Here is a 19296-nt window from a genome sequence, read left to right as displayed (position 1 = left end):
TTGTTCTGCCCAGAGCCTGTCACAACTCTGTGCCTCCACCAAGCGTCCATTTCAAATCAGCCATTACTTTGGCATTGGAGTCCTTTCAAGCCCACATCTCAGAACCACAACCTAAGGAATAAAATCCTTTTTCTGAGCTCCATTTTGCTTCCTAATATTTCCAGTCAGAGCTTCTTTCTCTTTCTTTGGGAGAGCTACAGCAAGGTCTGGGCCTCCACCCAAGTTGTTCATACACATGTCTGCACTTACTGGCTTATAGCACCTGCCTTCAGCCAGCCCTCTGCGTGCCACATCACTCTTTGAGATGCTTTTTCTGACACCCCTCCTCTGGGGTCCTCTCAATCTGTCCTTGACTAGGAGCTTCCACAGGTCAATGCCCTGAAATTGTCCTTTATAGATTATTGTGGTCTGACTCTGCCCAGACTAGCCAGCTGCCTTCCTGCTCCAACACCCATCCAGAGGCTCACTGGTCGGTAAGGGACCAGCCTAGCCCAGGCCTCCCTGAATTTAATGGCACCACTGTTAAGTAAGGGCCCTATCTCCTCAGTATAGTCTCTCAACAGCCCTGCAGTGCCTCCACTCTGGCTTCTTGGGCTCATTGACCGTGTATTTACACATGGTACAGCCAATGTATCTAGCAGAGAGTAGGCCAGCCCTACCACTTTTAGGTGCCTGTGCCCTAGGCAGGTGCTCTGTGCAAGTCTAAGAGACGTCAAGTGGAGGGGGGACTCTCCTGCTTTTCTGACTAAAGCAGAGGAAACTCAAGCCATGGGCCTGCTACACAAGCTTCAGGCCTTTCATTAGTTGACCTGACCTCTCTCTGTCTTCCTGGGCATTGAGCTGGAGGGACTGCCTACACTCCTCCCTTCTTCATGTTGTACAGGGTCAGAAGCCTCAGGAGCCCTTGGGCCTGTCATACACAGTGGGACTATCCCAGGACAGGGAGATCAGCTTGAGCTGCCATTTAAAGGACAAGTCAGCTGGGTAGAGAGACTACAGAAGGCCTTCTGGGCAAGGAGAGCCAGCCAGAGCCAGGGGCTGAGACCACTCGCTGTGTCCGTTGACTATAGTTGTGGGGACAGCCACTGAGGAGGAATCTGGGGCTAGGATCTGCAGAGGGACCACAGGGATTGGGCAGTGAAAGGACTTAGCACCACCCTGACACTTGCCTAAGAACCTCATCATTCAGGAGAGATGTGGAAATGAATCTGTCCTCTACTCTAGCAGGTACTTTGTGGGAGATGGACAGGCAGCATTCCCCATCTGGTCCTGCCCAGCACCCTCCCAGCCACCTGGGACACAAATATTCTGTTCGGCCTCAGTTTGCAGATAAGGAGCCAGCCCAGAAAGCTCACATGGCTATCCTGAACCTCATGGTGGTCAGTGGCAAAGCCATGCCCCTGGGGAAGGCCTGCCAGGAACTTGGGAACTAACCTGACACTGCTATAAGGGGTTGGCCACCTGGTTGCAGGAGGCCCAGCTCATAAACATGGCCCATTACAGAAAATAGGGAGGGATTTTAGGTGTTGATTTAACACACTGATTTCAGGGACTCACCCTGACAGGGAACATGGCATGCTTGGCCTCAGGAGAGGGGAGCATTGGCTTAGCCCTGACAGCCCCATCTTCTGGTTGGACTGTCTGATATGGTCTGAGTTGAGCTTGGGCCTGGGGCGTGTGTGTGCTAAGTCACCTGGGGTAGCCAACACTGGGGCCACAGGTACCACCCACACAATGAGCTGGTAGGGCAGCCAGGGGCACCACATAGAGCACCTGAAGTAATAGCCACCAACCTAAGCAATGATGATGACCACCAACATTTGGGGAGGGCTCCCCATATGCCAGGCAGGTTCTGGGGTCAACACTTCACATACAACATCTTGTTGCTACAGTGATCTCTATCAGTTTCCTGAGTCCAGAGCCCCTGGGGAAGGCCCGCTGGTCACTTGAGAACAGACCCAAGTGTTATTGAGAAATGACAACTCTGACCAGGCATTTCTCAGAGCCACCACATTTGTCATCAGGGCCACCAGGAAAGGTCAGGTATTGGTGGAACTTCTCTTACACACCATGTCCCTTGTCTGGCATGGATCTTCATATTAACCAACTGTGATAGAGATTGTACCCATTCCACAGATGAAGTGAACTGTCTGTCTACAGAGTACACAGGAAGCCCTTGTTGGGGCTACACCATGGATCCAGTCCCACCCTCTTTTCCACATTGGCAGGCAGACTGCTGCTCAGATATACAAAGCTGGGAGTTGCATGGGTAATGTGGCTGAGTTAGTGGGTCACAAGCAAGGTATTGTCAAATTGCAGTTTGGTTTTAGAGGCAGGGAAGCCAGGTACAATAGATATACTGCTTCCCAGATAACTTAATAAAGGAAGGCACTGATCCTGAATTTTTTGTATCATTGTAGTTGTCCATGTCTTAGGGAAGTGTTTTCCCTCATGAAAATGTAGTGGGGGCTTTCTTGCCTTCTCAGAGAACTCCAAATATAATTTATAGTATCTTGACAATTGAAGACCATGATGAAGACAAGATTATGAGACTTAGAGGGGTTGTTCCATGTAAGGTCCTGAACTGATGCCCAATAAATTAGTGGTGTGGACCATTCTGGGTTCAGATGTGTGGCTCTGTGCAGTGGCATAGAGGCTTCTAACATTTTTCCATTTGTTCTTCACTTATTTATTCAGAAAAATTTATTCTGTAGGGGAGGTGGCATTTGCACAAGCATTGTAGAAATTGGTGTAGATATAGGGGAAGGGGCAGGAAGAGGGAGAGACAGGGCTGAGGATGAAGCAGAATAGATAGAGCCTATGGTGTGTGTGCATGTAGGGAAAACTGCATCCAGGCTTGGGCTGAGGTGAAAGGAGCAGCCTCTCTGTACTGAGTGCTCCTAACTTGACCCTGTGGTCTAGAATGTGGGTGGGAGAGGCAGGATTGGAACAGTGGTACAAAGCCTTCCTCGTCACTAATCTCAGATACAGAAAGGTCTCTGGGACTTTTGGTTCCCTTGTCTCTATTTTAGGAGGTAGAAGGGTTAGAGCTTTGACCACCAGAGAAGGAGAAGCAGCATGTGGAGAATTTCTGTCAAATTGAGAAACCTAGCCAGAATATGAGTTCACTTGGGCTTAGCACCTCTGGAACAGTGGCACATGGGAGCAGGCTAAAAACCTAGCTTTACTCTCCACCCACACTCCATGTCTGCCCTGCACCCAAGCCCACTGCAGCCTTCCTTGCCATCCTTGATCCCTTCAGTACCCAGGGGGTCCTGCCAACAAGCACCAGACCCACCCCTAAATCTTCTATACCACACAGGAATGCATGTGCACACCCGTGGACACATGCATGCTCTTTCCTGGGGCTCCCCCACACCTCTCCAAGCATCTGTTTAGATGCTATCTCAGCAGCATGGCCTTCCCTGGCCACTGTCTGTGAAGAATCAAAGCTTCCTGAGGCCCTGCTGAGTGCTGCCAACACTGACATTGACACCTGACATTGACATCTGACTTGGTTGAATGGCCTGTCCCTCACTGGTGTGGAAGCTCTGCCAAGCAGGCTCCATGGCCCTGGTACCTTGTGCAGAGCTGTACACAAAGTAGGGGCTCAGTCAATAGTATCAAGTAAGTGAGTGAACAGACTGCACAGCCTTGGGCAAGCAGCTGAAGTCTTGATCTCTGAAGACAGTGACTGCTGGTATGCTTACTGTTTCCAAAAGTCCAGAAATGAAATCATCTCCAGGCTCAAACTGTGGAGATCTCCTTGCAGCACCAGCTTTTCATCTTTCCAAGAAGTGGAAGAGCCTCTGACCCTTATGGGTTAGGATGGCCTCCCCAGCTAAACCCCAAAGGTGCCTCTAACCTTGAGATGGGAAGGCCATTGGCCTACCACCCTGCAGACCTTACCCACCCCCATGCCCCCAAACAGTGCAACCATAGACTTTGTACAGAGCTGGGCAGGGTAATGGAGGCTCTCCAAGTCCCCAGGGGATGCTACTCATCAATCACCACCCCCACCACACACACACACACGTGTGCAACTACACTGGTGACTACTCTTGCACCCACCTGACAAGTCTTTCTAGGGCAATAGAGATAACCTGCCTGACACACGAGATACTCTGAGGGTTTGCCCCAGTCTTGCTGTCTGAAAAGCTCTGTGTGAGCCAGCCTGGTTTTGGGGGAGTAGGGGGTGCCATCATCAGAGAAGGGTCTGGTGGGTGTAGCCCCTCTCCCTGGGGCTCTGCCAGTGTTTGCTGTCTCTTGGTCCCCCAGGTTTCTTTTGGCCTGTCATGGTCTTCAGAGGATCAGGGCTTTCTCTGAGCCTAGCTTTGGCCTTCCCCAGCCCCTGCTCTGACACCCACAAAGGACCACACATGTACAGACACTCTTCTGTGTGCATAGGTCAATTTGTAGCAGCTCACTCCTCAGTACCAGTAGTGCAGACACCTGACATTAAGGCCACCACAAACTTAAATTGCAAAAGCAGAAAGGACAAAGGCATTGTTTCCAGGGCTGGGAAAGACAAAGACCATCTTCAGAGCCTCAGCTCTCTGCAGGAGTCTGATGTATATTCACTTACTGCCTCTCTGAAGGGCTGTTCCCCACTTCTTGCCAGAGCAGGGGGTTTGGCCCATTTCAGATATAGAAACTGAGGTTCAGGGGTCCATCCAAGTACCCAGCAGCACTAGGAGCGCATGACCTTGTGATCTTTACATTGTTGGCTGTAGTTCAAGGCCGGGCCTAGAAAATGGGCCTGGCACAGAGACACCATAGACAGCTTAGCACTATTCTTGGTACATTCCCCACCCTGGATCAGTCATCTCCTGCCCAGTGGAGCCCAGGCTCCTGAAGGCAGACAGACACCTGGTTGGAAGTACTCCCAGCTGAGTACTGCACACTCCCCCAGATGCTAGGGCAGCCCTCCCCAATGTATTGGGTTGATAAAAAGTCCATTTAGTTTTTCTGTAAAATAAAAGACAGGTTTTTTAATTTCACCAATAACTTTATTGATTTGGATGTTTTGAGTAGGTTGGCTATCTCCCACATGGTATAATGTTGATTGTTCTCAATTAATGTCCCAATTTGATCACTATCAACTTTAACTGGTCTACCTGACTATGTAGAAATCTCTGGCACAAAACCTCGCAAACCACTTTTGACATGTTCTATCAGTCACAGCACCTTCTCCATATACTGTACAAATCTTTTTTTGCATTTCAGTTGTGTTTTTACCTTTCTTGAAATAATAAAGCGTAATTGGCTGAAAATTTTGCATATTTTCTTCCATCTTCAATATTAAAATGGCTGCACAAAAATTCAGTCCTGATAATTGTTTTTGTTTCTGTGCATCTAGGTGAACACACTTTCTTTAAAAATTATTTTATTTATTTTTAGAGAGAGGGAAAGGGAGGGAGAGGGAGAGAGAAACATCAGTGTGTAGTTGCCTCTCACATGCCCCCTACTGGGGACCTGGCCCACAACCCACACATGTGCCCTAACTGGGAATCGAACCAGTGACCCTTTGGTTTGCAGTTCGGCACACAATCCACTGAGCCACACCAGCCAGGGCTTGATAAGTTGATTGTTGTTTTTTTTTTACTGTGCACTGATATGATAGCTGTCACAATACAATCCAATAAAATTGTTTCGAATGAAGTTAAAAACAACTAAGTGCCACTAGAGCTATCTTATGAACAAAACCAAACAAACCTTTTGGCCAACCCAATAAAATAGCCCCACCAAGCCACAGTAAAAAATCTTAGTCTGTGGCCACAAAGACATTAAATTCTGTTCAGGAAATAGCCACAGACAGTGTTTTCGAAGAAGGAGAACACACACACCAGTGAGCAAGGGTCCATGCCAGCCCATCAGCACCTCATGAAATAGCACTGGGGAAGGCACTCCATCCCCATCATGCCTACAGAGAGCCCCAGGGTTAGTGGCAGTCAGTGGATGATGAGCCAAGAGGCAATTAAAATGCGAAGTGCATGGAGAGAAGCACCAGGATGTGGGGAGGAGACAGTGATGCCACCCTGTGCCAGGCTCTGTGCTGGCACTGGGGACCCACATGGTAACATGAGCATGAAGGCTAAGGAGCAGAGAGCCAGCCCAGGCCTGAGGCCCATTGGACATGCAGCAGAAGGCTGTCAATTGGACCCTGTATGTGTACAATAACAGCACAGGAGGTCTCAGCATTTTGGGTGTTGATGGGGCAAGGGGGCCAGCATGCCGGGTGAGTAGGTCAATCCCTTGCACACACCAGTCTCCCTGGGCCCAAGCCTGGGATCTTCCTCTGAGGCGCTGTGCATGTGCACATGGCCTATGTGCCTGTGCAGAGGGGTGGGCGGCCTGTGCTCACCCCAGCCATAGCCAGGGAGGAGGTAAACCATGGGAGCTTATAGCTGTCAAAAGCATGGATGGGGACCACTGAAGCTCACCACCTGCCCTTCCCTACCAGCTGGAAAGGACAGCCAGCCTCTACCCTGCCCATTGTGTGCACTCCCCCACTGTGTGCACTCTAGAAACAGGGCTGATGTAAGTACTCAGGATACCCCATATGGACCCTGGAAGATGATTGCTTCCAGACCTTTGTTCACCTTCATTATTCTGAATGAGGATTTTCCCCAGTCATGAAAGTGACATTTTTAATGTGGAATTTTTTTTAAGAAAAGCAGTATGAAAAGAATTTTTATTGTCAGTAAGCTCTAGCTTTTAAACTAGTTATCTGTCTCTTCTCTAGGTATTTTAATTGAAGACTAACTGCTCTTTAAGAGTATACACACTTTAAGGAGTGTTCGGAGTATTAAAATTCTGCTTCCTTGGTGGTGGGGACAGTCTCCATGGAGGCCACCAAGAGTCATGCCTTCCTTCGAAGCCTGCCCTCGGGGCTGTCCATGGAGGGGTAGAGAACCTGCAGGAGAGGAGAGCCCAGGGACAGCAGCTGCCTCTTAGAAGGAGAGCCTGCTGCATATTTTACTCCCATGATCTCTCATCCTGACCAAGAAGGAAAGCAGAGCTCAGATCAGGACAGTAAGGTTATTGTGTCACATGGCCTCGCCTTTAGATAAGACCCTGGGCTCAGAGTTCCACCAGCACCACATCACCCATCCTTTGCCTATCCCCTGCCCACACAGCTCTCACTGAGGCCTGGTTCCTCCACTGTAGTAATTAAGACTGACTCAGTGGCCACTGTATTCCAGGAGCTGAACAGAGCATACTGAATGCATGGCCCCTGCCCTCTAGATCTCTTGTTGAAAAGACTTGTGTGTACATACATGTGTTTGAACACATGCTCATGCATGTGTGTGCATGCATATGCTGTATGTGTGCACATTTGTGCTTCGCTGGCAAAGTTGGGCTAACCATTAATCAGGTACAAAGGTAGTACTGTGCAGTGCTGTTTGAGAGGAGAGATGGCTCCTTTCCTCCAGCTGCCTGGAAAAGAACTTGGGTTCTTCCATGTAGTAATGAGGACATTTGATTACTTCTCTGCCAGTAACTCTGTGACCTTGGGAAAGTCATTTCATATCTCTAGGCTTCAGTTTCCATCTCTGATGATGGAGTAGATAGTGTGCCCTCTTCATGTGAGTTGAGGAAAAAGTACTTTTTCAATCCTTCCTGGGCCAGGTCTTATGGTAGACTCTGGGATCTAGTCTCTGCCCTCAGAGAAACACAGTCAGTTAAAGAAGTCAGCTCATGTACACCTGTGACAGAGGTCATGTGGGATCAGAACCAGCACCTGAGGTTGCCAGGCTGTGGTGGAGTAGAGGGGAGTCCAGCTGTGAAGCCAATGAGTTTTCACTCTACGTGCCATGTCATTCCTGTGTTCCTTAGTTTCCTTGTGTCTAAGTAGTCCCCCCAGGGAGTGGTTGTGGACTTGAGGAGAGCTGCTGTACAGGAGTTCTGTGAACATGGCCTGGCATATAGTGAAGGTATCATCAATGTTAGTTGAGATTACTGCTGGTCCCCTTTTTGTGATTACTGAGAACTGGCTGATGCCCACCTTTGGGGCAGTATAGGTCGGGCCTACTTCCTGCAAGACAGTCTTTCCACTTCAGACCTCCTCTCTGTGATTCAGCCACTTGCGGAATCTGTCTATGCAGCATCCGAGGCCATTGGTTCACCCACCCGCCCACCATTAGGACCCAGAGCATACCAGTGCCCACCCTACACTGCCACAATTGGGATGGTCCACAGCCATGTCACACCCATGTGACATTTTGCTATCTTCTCCTCACTCAAAGGCAGCTTCAGCCCCATGCCCCATTCCCACAGCATTGCTCCCAGAGAGAAACAGTAGGGCCCTGGGGTGGCCAGGCCCATAGACAAACTTCTAGGCCTGCAGCAGGTAGATGGCTTCATAAAGCCCCAGGCCTGAATTTGAGTCACTGCCCACTGGTTACCAGCTGTGTATCCTTAGGTGGTCACCTCCCTTGCTTAGAGACTGACTTACAAGATATATACTGATCATGCTGCCTACCTCACCCTAGCTCTCTCCATCCTTCAAAACACAACAGGGATCCAGCCAGGCTCATGCCCTACACTCCAGTCTGCCCTCCCTACCCAGAGACTTTGTCAAACTTCAGCCCAAGGCTCAGCCAGAAAGAGTCCCCAGGAACACTTCTGACTGGGCTCACCTTTTGGAAACTCTGCCACGCAGAGGCAGCTCAGCTCCATCCACAGGTTGCAGAGCCCCTGCCCCTGCCCAGTATACCCACCACTCATGAAACACTTGACCCATTTCCCCTGAACAATCAGGTACCCACATAGCCATTCCTGCTAATCCTGATAGGGAGCATGAGCTGAGGGGAAGAGACTAGGGTTTAGGTCCCCTGTGTGCTGAGGAGAAGGCCTCCAGATCTGTTTGGACTTGTCATGTGGGGCAAAAGGACCAGTGCACTCCTGCCTTCTTCCCCAGCCCATAGGACACCTCCTATGATGTCCTACTTCCCAAGCCTCCTGTAAATTGACAGGGTCTGACTCACCTATCCGGCTGTGGGAGGGTTATTAGGAGCCAGGCTGGCAGATGGGTGAGCTCTGACTCCCTTGGAGGGGGCGGTTGCCCTTGAAAAAGAGCCAGCTCTCAGGACCCAGTCCACTGGCAGATGAGAGAGAGTACAGGTGGGCTAAAGTTGCCATTGGTGGCCTTTCCTGGAGCTGCTGGCTACTGCTGCAGACTGTATCTTGTCTCCTAGGGACAGAAGGTCTGGCTGTGGAGCAGAGTATGTAGAGTCTTGGTCTTCATGGAGGAGGGAGGCCAGGAAAGCATCAGAGAGGGCCAAACCAAGATGCTAAGCCTATTGCCGAGAACCAAAGCAAAAGTAGGGTTTGCCGGGCAGATAGCATCACGTGGCACCCCAGGCTGAAAGAGCACCTATATAGAGCCAGGGCATAGGTGAGTGGTAGGGACCCTGTACAGGGCTAGGTGTTGGGGCTCTGTGCAGGATTGAGTGATGGGGTCTTGTACAGAGGTGAGTGGTGGAACCTTGTGCAAGGCTGAGTGGTGAGGCCCTATATAGGGGTGAATGGTATGGTTCTCTGTAGGTCTAAGTGGTAGGACCCTGTGCAGGAGTGAAAGGTGCTAATAAGGAAGTACTGGGTCTGCAGCAAACAATTGATAAGGGGTTGCTTAGAGGAACTTGGATACCCACTGAGGAATGGCTGAAGATTTCTAAGCTGGGAGGGATGATCAGGTTTTGTTCTGGAGGGATCTCTTTGGCAACACATCCAAGGTCAGATCAGAAGAGGGAGCTATTGGGCCAGAAGCCTAGTGGCTCATGACAGGAGGCCAGAGCCTGTGGCCCAGGTGCCAAGAACCTGCTCCTGCAGGGCCTGCCGGGGTGCTGAGAGAAGGGACCCTCAAGGAGCCCAAGGCAAGTCACCAGAGGTGCCAGGTGAGCTCCCCCCTCACAGCTGTGCGGATTCAGGCAAGGGTTTGAACCCTGCCTGAGTTTCCAGACTGCATACCAGGAATGGTCACAGCCACTCCAGGGGGATTTGTCCCCAGCCCAGGTGAGTTTCATGCCTGCCCTGGGTCTCTGCTTAGAGCAGGGGTGTCAAACTCATTTTCACCAGGGTCCACATCAGCCTCACAGTTGCCTTCAAAGGGCCGAATGTAATTTTAGGACTGTATAAATGTAACTACTCCTTAACGGTTAAGGAGTCGAAATTACATTCGGCCCTTTGAAGGCAACCACAAGGCTGATGTGGCCCCCAGTGAAAATGAGTTTGACACCCCTGAGCTAGAGGGCTAGATGGGAGCCAGTGTTGGATGGTGTTAGGTAGTTCAGAACCACCACCAGACCCATACCAACTGTGGCTGTCCCCCACTCCCCATCCCCTCCCAGTATATGACAACAGATTTTCCTTTGCTTCAGCTGCTCCCCTAATAATTGAGGCTCTGTCCAATTCTTGAGACCAAGTCATTTCCTATTTCAGAATGGTTTTGTTTTTGCCTTAAAACAAAATCATTCCTTCCACATAATGCACTGTTTTTCCTTCCCCATGGACCCCCAATCTCCAAAGCCTTGACTACATTATAATTTCAATGTACACAATGTGTGGGAAAGATTTCTGCAAAGGATTTTTTGTTTTAGAAGAATTCATCATTGCTGCTAAGAAGCTTAATATAAATTAAAGGAGGAATTATGCAACATTAAGACATCAAAATTGGGGTACAGGTGTCCATCGCCTCACCCTTCCCCAAGGAAAGGGGCCATGTAGAGCCTGTCGAGCTTGTGCTCAAAAACTTCAGAAAGCTTGATTTCAATAAAGGGCCTGTTCTGTCTTCAACCTTCCCCTAATTCCCTTTGTTGCAGGATCAGCAGCATACACCTTGGATAAAAACTTAATCACTTTATCTTTGTAAAGCAAATTGCATCTTTGTTTATATACCGGATCCATAGTAAGAAGAGAAAGAAGGAAAACCAGGCAGTACTCCACATCAGCTCTGGGGTTTAAAGGTTTCAGTTTCCAAGTATAAATTTAGAAAAACAGGTCTAACCAAGAGATAGAGGAGTTCAAGGGACACCAAGAATTCAGGGATTCAGCAGGAAGTGAGCTGATTTTCTCTGTCCAAATGATACTCACGCTTGTCCCTGTTGTTGACCCAGCTCTCCCTAACTACTGGACAATCCTAGCACTTTGCTGGCATCTCCCTCCCTGCTGCCTCTGTCAGAGCTAAGCTTTTTTTTTTTTTTTAATCCTCACCCAAGGACATGCTTATTGATTTTAGAGAGAGAGGAATGGAGGGGGGTGGGGTGGAGAAACATCAATGTAACAGAGAAACTGATTAGTTGCCTCTCATACCCGCCCAAATGGGGATTGAACCCACAACCTTAGTATGTGCCCTGACTGAAGATCGAACCCACAACCTTTTGGTGTACAAGATGACACTTCAACCAGCTGAGCCATCCAACCAGGACCAGAACTAAGCTTTTACAGGGCCCACACTACCCTGGCCTGCTGGCAGGCAGAGGGACCTGGGTTCAAACTTCAGTTCCACCACTGACTACTGTGGGCCGTGGCAAGTCCTTGCACCTTGATGTGCCTCAGCTGGTCACCTGAGGGATGGGGCAGCAATAGCAGCCCTGTGCATATCAGACATGACTGGGTCCCACCCTGTGTCAGGGTACTTACATCCCAACCCATGTCTGCCCCCTAAGTTCCCTCCCAGCCAGGCCCACCTCTGGCCTCACCTCTAGCAGCACATCCTGAACAGTTTGCCACATTAGTGACATGGGAGATCTTGTCAGGCCCTGTGCTGCCACCCTTCTGTGATCACCTGTGACCTCTTCTGGGTGGCTTCATAACTGGGGACAGGTGGGCAGAGACTCCTCTCTTTGAGTGAAGTGTGACACTAGAGCTCAATGGTTGGGAGTTACAGCCACCTTGTTTGAGGGACCTCAGCCTTAGAGCTCAGTGCTACCTCATCGAGGGAGGTCCCCTCCTTTGGGCAGTGCTCCCTGTTCACAGGCCAAGCATCCAGTCCTGATTCAAGGCCTGACTGAATTCAAGGCCTTCCATGGCTACCCTGCTCTGGCCACCCCATATGTCAGCCCAGCCCAGCTGCCAGGCTTTTCCCTCTGAGCTCCGCAGCCCATCCTATTATCACAATGCTGATCCCAAAAAGGGCCTTGCCCCTTGCCCCTTGCCCTGGCTCTCTTTCTGCCCTATCATTTCAGCTTTCTCCAAAGTTGTTTTGTCCAGGAAGGGGAAGTGCTGGAGTGGCTAGAGTTAGCTACAGCCCCATCAGGCCACCAAGGGGGCCAATGACCCCAAGCTACTTGCAAGGGTTCAGTTCCCACTGGGAGGATGCAAGCCGCCCACCAGCATTGAGGCCCCTTTTCCAGTCTTGCCCCCAACATGAAAGCGACACCAGCAATTGGAGGCAATTTGCTGGCCTTTGATGGCTATGTCAGGGCGGCACCCTCAGCCAGAGCTTGGGAAACAGTTGTACTTCCCACATTCTTCCCTGATTACCCCCAGCCTCCGCCAAGACCCAGCAGCCTCCAGTCCATTGTGCCTTTGTGTAGAGCTGGCACTTAGTGAGAAAGGCCAGACAGGCCCTGGGAGAGTGTCCCCAAGAAAAGCCAGAGGCAGTAACATCACCCCCAGGGTCATACCAGCCCTCCCCTTCTGCCTCCTCCATCTGGGCTCATTGGAGTGGAACAGGGCCACTGGGCTCCAAGAACCCCCAGTTTTGGTAAGAAAGAGCAGGGTATGTCTGCTGAGGCCCTGTGTAATGATGGCCACAGTGTGAACTTCAAACATATAGTGCATTTCCCCTTGTGCCCACCCTGCATGGTGGGGGGCCATGCTCCAGGTCACATGGGGTAGGGGTGGCCACTCTCTGAGCCTGGGGCTTCTCTCTGGGCCACTGGCTTGCAGACTGACACTCCCTAGCTCTGGAGGCATAGGCTCTGTTGGAGCATTTCTCTTCCCTTCACTGCCCTACACTCCTGAGTCTTTGCTCCTTCCCTTTGTTTTTTGTCCAGCAAACCTACCCTGAGCCCTTTACCTTCCCATGGAGACAAAGGCTAAGCAGGGGTTGGCTATACAGAAAGGGTGAGAAGAGTGTTGGAGACAAAGGAAGTGTGACTTAGGAGGGCCTGCTTGATGGCTTTTGGTTAGAGCTAGAAACATGGTTAAAGATAGGGGTGGGGAGTGAGCAGGGGTGAGGCACAGAAGGAGGGACATGGTGGATGATGCAGGCCCTGACTCTACTGCTGATAGTGGAACCAAGCTCAGATGGTTCGTCTGTGCCTTAGAACAGCCTCTCTACTGTGGAGTAGGGACCAGAGCGGGTCAAAGATGGAGAGCAGGGGATTGGCCTTCAGGAGGTTGTGCAGGGTGAATTCCTAAGCTTGTGCCTCTCAGTTACTGCTCTTGGTACAGCAGCAATGTAAGAAACATGGATATCTAAGGCCAGGAACTAGCTGTGAGCATCACCTACCCTCAAGGTTCTGCTCAGCCCCATCTTTCACTGGGCAAAGCCAAAGAGCTGCAGAGACTGTACCATGGCCTAGAGATGGCAGTGGGCTTCCTGGCCCAGGCAGCTCTGAGATCCTTCACCACCCACCCTCCCTCCCTGTCCATCCCCCAGGGGCCCTCTCCCCTGTTCTTGCTGCCCCCCAAGTGCCCATGACCTCAGCAGCCAGACTGCACTGAATGGGCACTGCCTTCTCTGGGCTCAGATGTGTGTGCAGGAGGACACGCCAGTAGCCCTGTAGTAGGTGGCCTTGTGAATACCCAGGGTCATGGTAAAAACCTTGGGAAATAGAAAAAAGTAGAAGGAAGCAAAAGGATTGCTTGTAACTGCACTACTGACCCCCAATGTCCTAATAGATAGCCTTCGAATCTTTCTGTATCCCAGAGCTGGAGCAGAACTCTTGCAAAAATTTTGATTCCTGCATTTTTTAAATTAACATTATAACATTAGTCTGTTTTTGTGCAACTTTAAGGTTTTCTCAGATATCACTTTTCATCTCCCAAAACATTTTACCACAACAAATGCTCCTGTCCTGACTGCCCTCCTTAGTTTTACCACATTCTTCCTTGTGGGCACACAGACCATCAGGTAGCCTCACTGTCAGTCCATCTCTGCCTCTCCAGAGCTGAGTGAGCTAAGGCCAGTTACTGTTCTTCTGGACCTGGTTTTTTTCACACTGTGTTGTGAAGATTGAGCACCTACATGGATGGTAACACAAATCTCAGGTTGCTTGGTAGGACTGAGTTTCTAGAAAGAAGGTTGCTGGGTCCATGCTGTGACCATTTGGGGAGCTTGGCAGCCAGTTCTTGCTTAGTGGGGCCTCATCCAGTACTGATTCATTCAGCAGTTTTCTTTGAGTATCTACTATAGGTGATTGTTCTAGGTACTGGGCTTATAGCATGGATAGAAAAAAAATCACTGCTGAGGTAGGATTTAAATTTTAGCAGTGGTAGAAAACCAACATCAAATGAGGAAATAATAATGTATGTTAGAGGGTGATGATAGCTATGGAAAATAGTGCGGGTAGGAGGGGTCATGACATGAAGGGGCAGGGGGTGGAAGTGATTGGGAAGGCCTGACCAGGAGGTGACATTTACACAGTGATTCCAAGCAGGTAAGCCTGGGAGCCATTGGAACTCTTGGGGGAGGAATCTTCAAATGCATAGGCCCTGGTGGCAATGTTTCTGGTGTATTGTAGAAAGGGGACAGTTTAAGGTGTAGTGTGGGCCAGGTCACATGGGAAGAGGGAGATGCAGAAGCCAGAGGCCAGGAGCCATCCTAGGAGGGATCACACACTGCTGCTCAGCCCACATAGGCTCCCAGAGGAAACCTACGAGAGAATGGCAGCTCCATAAGAGTAGGAAGGTCCTGCTTGCTTCTGTATCCCCAACGCCTACACAAAATGCTTAGGAACCACTGGTGGACACTGGGCAGATGGAGAGTTGGCACTCAGCCACCACCCATACCACTCTGACCCCCAAATTGGTGCATGACTCCTGCAGATCTCCAGGACCCTCCCTGTTTTGGGCTCCTGCAGAGCAGGGCACGTGAGACACCTTATGGATGTAGTTTGCTGCAGATCCTTGCCCAAGATCTCCATGTGACTGGCCCCATGACATCTTTCCCCCATTCCAGCATTCCTCCTCAGAGAAGTCTGCCCTTGGCACATGGGGCCTGGCCTCCCTCCATTCCCAGGGACACAGTAGTTTTGTTTCCTTGATTATCTGGTGGCTATCTGGATTATCTTGTTCACTTGATTACTGTCTGCTCCTTCTCAGATTAGTAAAATCCATGGAGCCTGGGTTCTGGTCTGCATGTTCCTCACCAGTGTTTCCCAGTCCTGGAGTGTCCCCATATGTTTTTGAGTGAAAGGCCAGGGGCAGGTTGGGGGAACCTAGCATGGCTCAGGGCTGAGTGCCACTGAATCTGGTAGGTGTGGGCAGCAGCTCCAGCCACCCAACACTGTGACCTTTCCTTTACTTCCCTTTATTTGCCACTGGCTAAGGGGCAAAAAGCCACTGTGAACAAAGCAGTTCCCAGTGACATTTGCCCAAATCCAAACAGCCCAGTAGCCTTGGCTGACAGGTCTGTATCAATCAGGCTTTCTAGGCATTGTGTCCAGGCCACCCTGGAGTCGAGCAATAGTAAACAAGCCTGACCATCACAGAAGAGCAATTAAATGTCTACATTTTCACCAGTGCCAGATAGACTTTCTAGCTCTGCTTGCTTTGGGCAGTGGGAGGTATGCACTGTATGTAACGAGAGCCATCTCAGGCAAGATGGGCTGTGATTGGGCCATACCTGTCTCTGAGCCAAAAGCAGACACTGAGGAGCCCCCTTCCTCTTCAGCCATCAGACCTCCTGGCACTAGAGGGAGACAAGCCATTGGTGCCATTTGTCAGTGTCTGATGCCAGCCACCTTCTCTGTTTGCAGAAAGAAGGCCAGGGCTTGTATTCAGAGAGTCAGATACCTGCAGGCCTGGCACTTGCTTGTAGGGGCTAGCCCGGTGCGATTCCCATGCTTCCCACCCCAATCCAGAGGCATGCAGACCAACAGGGCGTGGAGCCTGTGTTTAGACACCCTGCTGCCTGGCAGGAGGGCACCTCCCCTTGGTACAAACCCCCAAGGTCCATAGCATCCTGGAGCCCCATTAACATCAGCTGTGTGCCCCAGCCTTCCCAGGTGATACAGGCTTTGCAATAGCTGGGAGTCTCACCTCTGCCTGTGGAGAAGACGACGGAGTCCCTCCTGCAGTGGGCAGGGCTGGTGCTTACCAACTCTACAGGTGTCCCTTGAACCAGTCTTCTGCCTACCTTTTTAAATGTCCAGGAGCTGCAGGGCCAGTATAAGATGCTCTTACAGCTCGCCTGCAGAACCATTTTTAGGAATCTGCTTAAGGTGGACTCCTCCTGGAGTGATGATGGGCTGGAGGGCGGTAGTCTGCATTTGCATCAGATGCAAGCCCAGGGATTAAATCCTGGCTCTTCCTGGCTCAGTGTGGGGCCTTGGGTGAATCACTGCCCTCCTTGAAGCTCCAATTTCTCACCTGCAAATTAAAGGGACTGCTGAAATCTTCAACAAACGTGCATGGAGTACCTGCTTTAAGCCACAGCTAGCCTACCTGCCCCTGCCACCCAGCATTCCTTGTCTGGTTGAGGCACACCAGACCAAGGTCCTCTTGGCATTTAAGCCTGATGCCCAAGCTACATGGCTGTCTTCTCTTCAGAGCTAGCACCCAGGCAAGTCTGGGTTCAGGAAGGAACCCCATCAGGTGCCAGCAGACACAGTAGCACATGCAAGGCAAGGGGCCCTCTTCCTTGGGCTTATCTCCAACTTCCTGCTAGTTCTAGACACAGCTTCTTGAACCACTGGCAGATGTAGCCCCTCTCAGCAAATCAGTAGTGCCCTCTCTGGGGGATTCAGAGGTCTACCAGGACCCCTCATTTGAGAAGCAGGGTGTGGGCTGGGCTCCACGCCACTTGCCCCTTACCATATTATGAAGGCTTCATACCCAGCTCCCCCAGTAGAAGTCCCAGGCACTGCCACCCATCAGGCGTCCCTGTCCCATGTCCATCTTATGCCCCATCAGCTCAGCCTTGCCACAGACCTGCCGGCTTTCTCCCACCAGGACCCCCTACTAGAACTGTGGTACTTACAGAAGGTAAGCAGTTCATTCTAGGGCACTCCATTGATGTAGAGCTGAGTGGGGCCTAGCCTCTGTGCTCAGGGCCAGCCAAGTGACCTCAGCCAGGCCAGTAGCCCACAAGGAGGCTGCACTGTACTTCCATCAAGCAGATTCCTCATAAAAATAAGCCCCCAAGGAAGTATAAGTACTGTAGCCTCATATTTCAGGATTATTGGGGCAGGAAATAAAGGGTGTTTAGGGAAGAGGGAGCAGTACATGCAGAGGCTCAAGTGTGACAGCAGCCCAGGAACAGTCCTGAGTTCCTCGAGGCTACAGGGAAAACACCAAAATAGTGGTGGCAGGGCTGAAAGAGTTGGTTAGTGTGGTGTCAGCAAGAAGCATGTTTCTGCTCAGTAGTTTGACTGGAGGGAGAAAACAGAGGGTCTATACCAAGGCATGGGCAGGCAAAGGAGCAGGTAAGACATGGTGTGAAGGAGGGAGTTCTGGGGGTAGGGGAACAGTATCTTCCAGTGCCCGGGAGAAAGGACCCCCAGTAGAAGTTCTGTTGATCCCAAAGGAATGGGGTCAACACCCTAGCTGTTCTCTCCTCTCGCCTTCTGATCTGCTAGTGTTCCCATTGGCTAAACCCACCTAGAGGTCAGAGGGCACTGGAATCCACAATGTTGGCAGAGATCAGCCTCCCAGGCCACAAAGGGGGGGAGAGTGGAGAACACCTAGGCCAGTAGGCCTCAGTTTCAAGGTGTGGGTCTTAGCATGAGTATGCTGGGAAGGAACAGAACCATTTAGAACAAAGGAAGGACATGGCCACTGGGTATGGGGTTGATCCCCATGGGGACCTGAGTGCAGGGTGGATAAGTGGGCGAGGGACCAGGAGACTAAGATGGGAAGCACTGCTGAGCTCTAACTTGGATGGACCGGTGCCATGGACTAGTACAGGGGGAAAGTTAGCATGCCTGGATTTAGGTGACAAAATGGACCATAGACCTCAGGGATCCATTGTCTGGAGAGGGAAGCAGAAGGGATGTTGGGGTCCTGGCTCAGCATGAGGGAGTGTGAAGGTGGGCCAGTATAGGTGCCCATCCAGGGTAACAAGTGTGCAGACTGAGTGGCAGAATGACAGGCTTTCCCTCTGTGCCTTGCAGGTGGCCTCAGCCCCGAGTCCAAGAAGATCCTGACACCTTCCCTCAAAAAGCGGAGCCGGGCCAGTGGAGGGGAGGTGGCCAAGCAAGAGGAGGTTGTGGAGCGCCCAGAGACCACGCAGCATGTCACACTCAACTTGTCTTTTAAGCGTTACGTCTTTGACACCCACAAGCGTATGGTCCAGTCTCCCTGAGTGACCCCAGGACCACCTTGCCTGGGCCCAGGCTGGGCCCAGTGCCAGATGCCCAGTTAGATGTGCCTCGACCTCTTACAGTCTCCCCCCACAGCTCTATAGGCAGCAAGCCCCTAGGCCCAGCATTCAGCCCCAGTGGGAAGGCCAAGGGCCAGCAGGAGGCAGGGTCCTGTGAGGGGACAGCACCCAAGGAGGAATGGGACTCTGCTAGAGAACTGGCTGCCAGTATCTCCCAGGCTGCCCAACTGATGGTAACTGAGGGCCACTCCCCACACTGCCCCCTTCAGTAGCTGGACACTTGTCCAGCTTCAAATAAATGTCTCATGGTACCCCCCACTGCTGGTCTCTGTGATTTCACATAAGGATTCCCCTTACCCTTTGCCACCCAGGAGTGTCGGGAACCACCAGGGCTCCTGTCAAGAGTTCTGGGAGAGAGACCCAATTCAGAGCCCAGTGGGCTGAGAAGTCCACAAGATGTTGGGCCCCTAGACTAGACTGAGTGGCCCCCAGGGTCTCCTGGGCCTTCAGGGGCACAGAGGTTCTCTGGGCATCCAACTCCAGAAAAGACATTCAAGGGGTGTCAGGGAGCAGTGGGGTACTGGGCCAGGGTGCTGGGCTGGAGGGGTTGCTCATTCATCTGGACTGTAGGAGTCCCTATGTCTCTGTCCTTGAGTTTGGGGCACCTACTCTCCCCAGAGTGTGGTGATGAGGGCCAGTGACAGCCCTGAACAGATCATACTATAGGCCAAGGCATGTGAGCATTGCCCTTGCTCTTCTGCCCCCCGAACCCACAGGCCACCCCACCTTGAGGCCCAAGCTGT

At 51.2% G+C, this 19296-nt stretch overlaps 1 protein-coding gene across 1 annotated transcript in view; it reads left to right on the top strand.

The window, feature by feature from the left end:
• EEFSEC (eukaryotic elongation factor, selenocysteine-tRNA specific) overlaps window positions 1-18811 on the top strand; it is a 337743-nt gene extending 318932 nt beyond the window's left edge. Inside the window, exon 7 of the mRNA XM_045849702.1 lies at window positions 18285-18811. Coding sequence (XP_045705658.1) covers window positions 18285-18475 — 191 coding nt within the window. The 3' untranslated portion in view covers window positions 18476-18811. The remainder of the gene's footprint in view (window positions 1-18284) is intronic.
• Window positions 18812-19296: the final 485 nt, after the last annotated feature.

This window comes from Phyllostomus hastatus, unplaced genomic scaffold (assembly GCF_019186645.2).
Source record: "Phyllostomus hastatus isolate PE091 unplaced genomic scaffold, TTU_PhHast_1.1 phas_contig_80, whole genome shotgun sequence".
In the NCBI taxonomy this organism is placed as follows: domain Eukaryota; kingdom Metazoa; phylum Chordata; class Mammalia; order Chiroptera; family Phyllostomidae; genus Phyllostomus; species Phyllostomus hastatus.
Note: the sequence above shows the minus strand (reverse complement) of the source record. Positions and strands in the feature narration are given on the sequence as shown.